Source organism: Dreissena polymorpha, chromosome 10 (assembly GCF_020536995.1).
Source record: "Dreissena polymorpha isolate Duluth1 chromosome 10, UMN_Dpol_1.0, whole genome shotgun sequence".
NCBI classification, from domain to species: domain Eukaryota; kingdom Metazoa; phylum Mollusca; class Bivalvia; order Myida; family Dreissenidae; genus Dreissena; species Dreissena polymorpha.
Window position 1 is genome coordinate 62,924,828 of NC_068364.1, and position 4,902 is coordinate 62,929,729.

Below are 4,902 nucleotides of genomic sequence, written 5' to 3' on the forward strand. Positions count from 1 at the left end.
TTAACCAGTTTGACCCTTAACAGGTTTTGATTATAGGCCCCGATTTCTTAAATTTTCATATTGTCATAAACGAGGAATATTGGTAAATATTTACCTTAGTTAACTTAAACTTTTTCGTATTGTAATGTATTGTTTAAAATCTTGATGTGAAACATAACACGAGTTGATGGAAAATTAAATATGCCATAAACACAATAAATACTATTTTGTACGGATTAACAAACTTTAAAATAGCAATACGATTCAAATAAACACTTATAATCGACTGAAGCAAAATATTCTTGGAAGAAACTTTACCCGAACCAGATGCTTTGAATTTCCCGTTGCAACAGGCGAACCCAGTGTAACTGGGCAAATGTTGCATTTGACCGTGGGTCATGGGTCTCTGGTTCTTCGGGAAAACACTCTTGATATCGTATAAGTCTTTTCTGCAATTCTTTCGTTGCAGGTTTTACTAAAATGTATTGCACAGGTGAGCGAACGAAGACTTTGCTGTATCTCTTGTGAAATCATAACGACAGGGTGTATAAACCTGTATCTAACCAAAGCGTGTTAGAGATCGTTTGACAATGAAACGGTTTGGACTTGCATTCTTTGTCACGGCGCTGCTTTTGAGCGGTAATTGCATTTTTATAACTTTTAGCTTGTTTTAATATGTTGATGTATGATGTTATTAAAAAAAACACAATAATCATATACTTGCGAATAAATAACAGTGTGTATTTTTGCGTCACATAATTTAGAAACAAATTGTTTTGCTGGTTTATAATTTTTTACTCACAACTAAACATGATACTTGCTAACTGTTCCTGTTGTAAATGTTGTTACGCTTGCTTCATTCGAACGACGTTTTGCACAACATACGCTCAGTTATATACTGATCTGGTGCACGTGTGACTGTTTGTTTTTGTATTCATACTTTCAATTGAAGCATTTGTATTTCCTAAGATAAACTGACTTTTCTCGCTAAACTACATACGTTTTTTTAATTATTTTTTTAACAAAATAAAATTTGTTGAATAACCCTTTATTGATCTTCTTAGCGAATGGTGGGGCAGCGTCTGTCATCTGCTACGTGTGTTCCGGAAGTTCGGCGTGTAATCTGAATCTCTCTCTCAATACAGAGTCTGGATGCACTGTCTGTAAAAAGACGGAGATAAACGGCGGTAAGTGAAGTTTTACGTCATAAACTTACAGCAACGTTCTTTAAAAGTGAATAAAAAAGCAGTTTGGAATATTTTATTGTCCACACTTGATATTGAATTCTACTAAATACAATTTTATTTTATTAATGAAGTGTAAAATTATTGAACAGTCTAACAAAACAACAACAACAATAAAAACAAGTGTCAACGTTTTGCTTGTTGTGTATCTTTGAGCGCTTGGTTGTCTGTTTAACCCATTTATGCATAGCGTCTAGAAAAAAAGCCTTGGCAAACAGCGTAGACCCAGATGAGACACCGCATGATGCGGCGTCTCAACAGGGTCTGCGCTATTTGCTTATAGGAATTTCTGTAAGAAATATTCTTAATATAGAAATACATGTACTAGACATACCTAATTTTGGAAATAAATTGATCCAATTCAGAAGGATGGGAGAGTCCACTAGGAATAAATGGATTAATAAATCCGCATTTGTTTTCCAGCCGTAACCCGATCCTGCGAGAGATTCCTCTACATCATCTTCAGCAGGTCTTGCACCACTTCCGGTGGAGTTAAGGAGTGCTACTGTGACACCGACTATTGCAACAGTGGCAGTCGTATCACATTTTCTGTGTTGACACTCGTGCTAGCGTTTGTCGCCGCTTATTTTGGTCTCGATCAGAAGTAACAGCGATATGTTGAACCGTAGGAAAGCAGAGCTTTATAAATAAATTTATTTATTTGGTTTTGAATGACATTTATTTCAAATGATTGAATTTTTTCACATATTAAATATACACTATGTGTTATTGCTCGTCATTTTAAAGCCTTACATACAGACGATTTCATGCTGATTTAATACGAAGCGTCAAGTTAATAAAGTTAATTTCATAAGTTATTTATCTTTTTTGTTTATATATGGGACATTAATTATTTTGAATGTGAAATACCTAAATTTGATAGTTAATGCCACTGATCAATAACCACACGGCCTAAATGGACATAAATTTGTAAGGAGAAATATTAAGGAATGCATATACAATTTTTTAGTGCAGACATATAACTAAAATGAAAATAGTTTTCATGTGCGATTGTATTTTAAAGCTAATATTAAACAAAATAGAGGTTACGAACAATTATACGAACAAGGAGTTTTGAAACTTCCCTTCGACCATATAACCACATGACAGTGGCATTTGTTTTATTTATAACACTTTCTAATAGCCATGAGACTATGGCAATAGAGAAATAGAAAAAAAACTTCAATTCATTAGATTCATGAATAGCGGCGGTGGGCGAATGATGACAAGTAACATTTTCTTTCAAAAAATATATCAATTGAAATGCTTGACATTTGAAAGGGCTTTCTAAAAAATGAAAATTATATGTGGAGTGTTTGAATTGTTGTTAAAATGCTCAAGTAAAACGCTCGATATCTATTCAATCAAATTGCTATTTTAAAATTGAATGCAGTGACAAAAACCCACGTCATAGCTTTGATAATGCATGCTGAGTTGACCGCTTTAGTTCTACATGAGCTGTGCTCTGTGAAAATGGGGTTTAATGCATGTGCGAAAAGTGTCATACCAGATAAGCCTGTGCAGTCCACACAGGCTTATCAAAGACGACACTTTCCGCTTGTATGACATTTTTTGTTTAACCCTTTCAGTGCTGGAACCGGATTTTAAAGGCCTTTGCAAACAGTTTGGATCCAGATGAGACGCCACAGAACGTGGCGTCTCATCTGGATCCAAACTGTTTGATATTCTGATAGTATTCTTTGAAAAAAAAATGAAGAAAATGCTTATTTTACAAATTCAGCAGACGACATTTTATCAGACGACAAATTTCCCAGCATGCAAAGGGTTAAATGAAGTCTCTTCTGAGCAAAAACCCAATAGAGGCGGAAAGTGTCGTTTCTGATAAGCCTGTATGGACTGCACAGGCTAATCTGGAACGACACTTTACGCACATGCATTAAGCCCAGTTTACTCCGAATGCGACTCATATAGAGTACCGTAGTCTAGAATGGTACCGAATGCATTAATTGATTAAAGAATACTACAATGTCAAAAATATATATTCACATTTCTTAAGCATTTATTAGCTTTTAACAGGGTATTGATTGAGGCGTCAACGTACTTGGTCGACACATTACGCCTTAACAATACAAATAACCGTCTGTTGAAACATGCCTTTTATGTGAATCTTAATTTTATTTTGGTCACATTAAACAAAATTCTAATTTCTTGTTCACATGTTCATTAATGCATCAATGTTCTTAAACTAATATCTGCAATTAAAAAATAATTTAACGCTTGTTTTGTTTGTGCATAATATGTTATAATAAATCATCACAACATACCAGGATCACGATTTCAAGTTGTTTGTCGATTACTATTTCTCTTGACATTTCATATTGAACTTCCTAATCGATCATAACACAAATAAAGCATTTTGTGTGGCTTATAACATGTATCTTTCTCGAACGAATATGCTCTATTAACGTGTTGAAATTAACACATCTACACGTTTTTATATTAACACATTATTTATATATCTGTCCGGGTTAGCCTGTAATAAAACCTCAATTAAAAAATATTTTTGAATAAATATGTAGAGAATAATAGGTTGGTGACGTGGATGGAGAATGGTTAATTGGCAAGTCAGAGGAAGTTCGGCTCACCCGATAAGATCCTCCGACGAGCCAGATAACCATTCTCCATCCACGTCACCAACCTATTATTCTATTTATCCTGTCACATTTACAACACTCGTTGAAATGTTTCTAAAATATATAGTTTTCCATTATTTTGTGTTTAAATATTTAATATGGGGAAAAACACGCCGCAGCAAAAACATTGTGACGTCACGTCATGCAAAACGCTTAGGATAGCTTCCGTCTTGTTAAACAACACAGAAATCGAGTCAATCGTTATTAATTCAATACACAAATACGAAATTATGCTGTTAATATAATAATTTTTAAACAAACAGTACTTTACACGTATGTTGTAATTTTTTTAAATTGAAAACAAGTATATTTTATAAATAGAAAATAGTACAGGCGTGCGCATGTGCGGACAACAACTGACGGATAATCGAGGTCACGTGGTCATCTAGCCTAATATCTTTTGGGATATTAGGTTACCTGGTTATCGGGCTGATTTAAAGGCATGTGACAGGATAAATATATATATATCATGCCACCGCATTGATATCTGCCTGATATAACGTTGCCTGATTTACATCATGGGTCAACAGGAAGTTCTTATATCAGTCAATGTTTGGAGTTACGTGGGATTTGCCATAAAGTCAACAATTTCTATCAACATGAAACATCAGCAAAATCAGCGGGGATCCGTACATTTTAAATAAAAAAAGGGATTGTTTTGCAGGTTTTTAGAAAATGTGGTATGATAAAAAGAAACGATGGGACAGTAACCTGTTATTCTCAATGTATAAGGGCAAGAATTTTTATGTTTGCTATGATTGTAAACAATGAAATGACAATTATAAAAGACTTCTTGAAAAAAGTGATTATTATTCAGAGAGAACTTATTCAATGTAACCGCGTTGGAAATAGTTTCGAAATAATGCAGTGAAAAAAACTAAATAAGACTTGATCATTGGGAACGCCTTGTACTAGCATTTTCCATTGGATTACTAATTGTTCTTAACTTAAAAGTAAAAAAAAAAGAAACTTTATAAAACAAGAATTTTGTAACTGCAAATTGTAGACACTGTGCATATGTGTAA

The 4,902-nt window shown here is 33.8% G+C and overlaps 1 protein-coding gene across 1 annotated transcript; it reads left to right on the top strand.

The window, feature by feature from the left end:
- Positions 1-472: 472 nt before the first annotated feature.
- LOC127847044 (uncharacterized) lies at positions 473-2,041 on the top strand. The gene is made up of 3 exons (XM_052378575.1): positions 473-618; positions 1,044-1,166; positions 1,647-2,041. Exons 1-3 carry the CDS (start codon positions 570-572, stop codon positions 1,829-1,831), a joined length of 357 nt encoding a protein of 118 aa, XP_052234535.1. The 5' UTR covers positions 473-569; the 3' UTR covers positions 1,832-2,041.
- Positions 2,042-4,902: the final 2,861 nt, after the last annotated feature.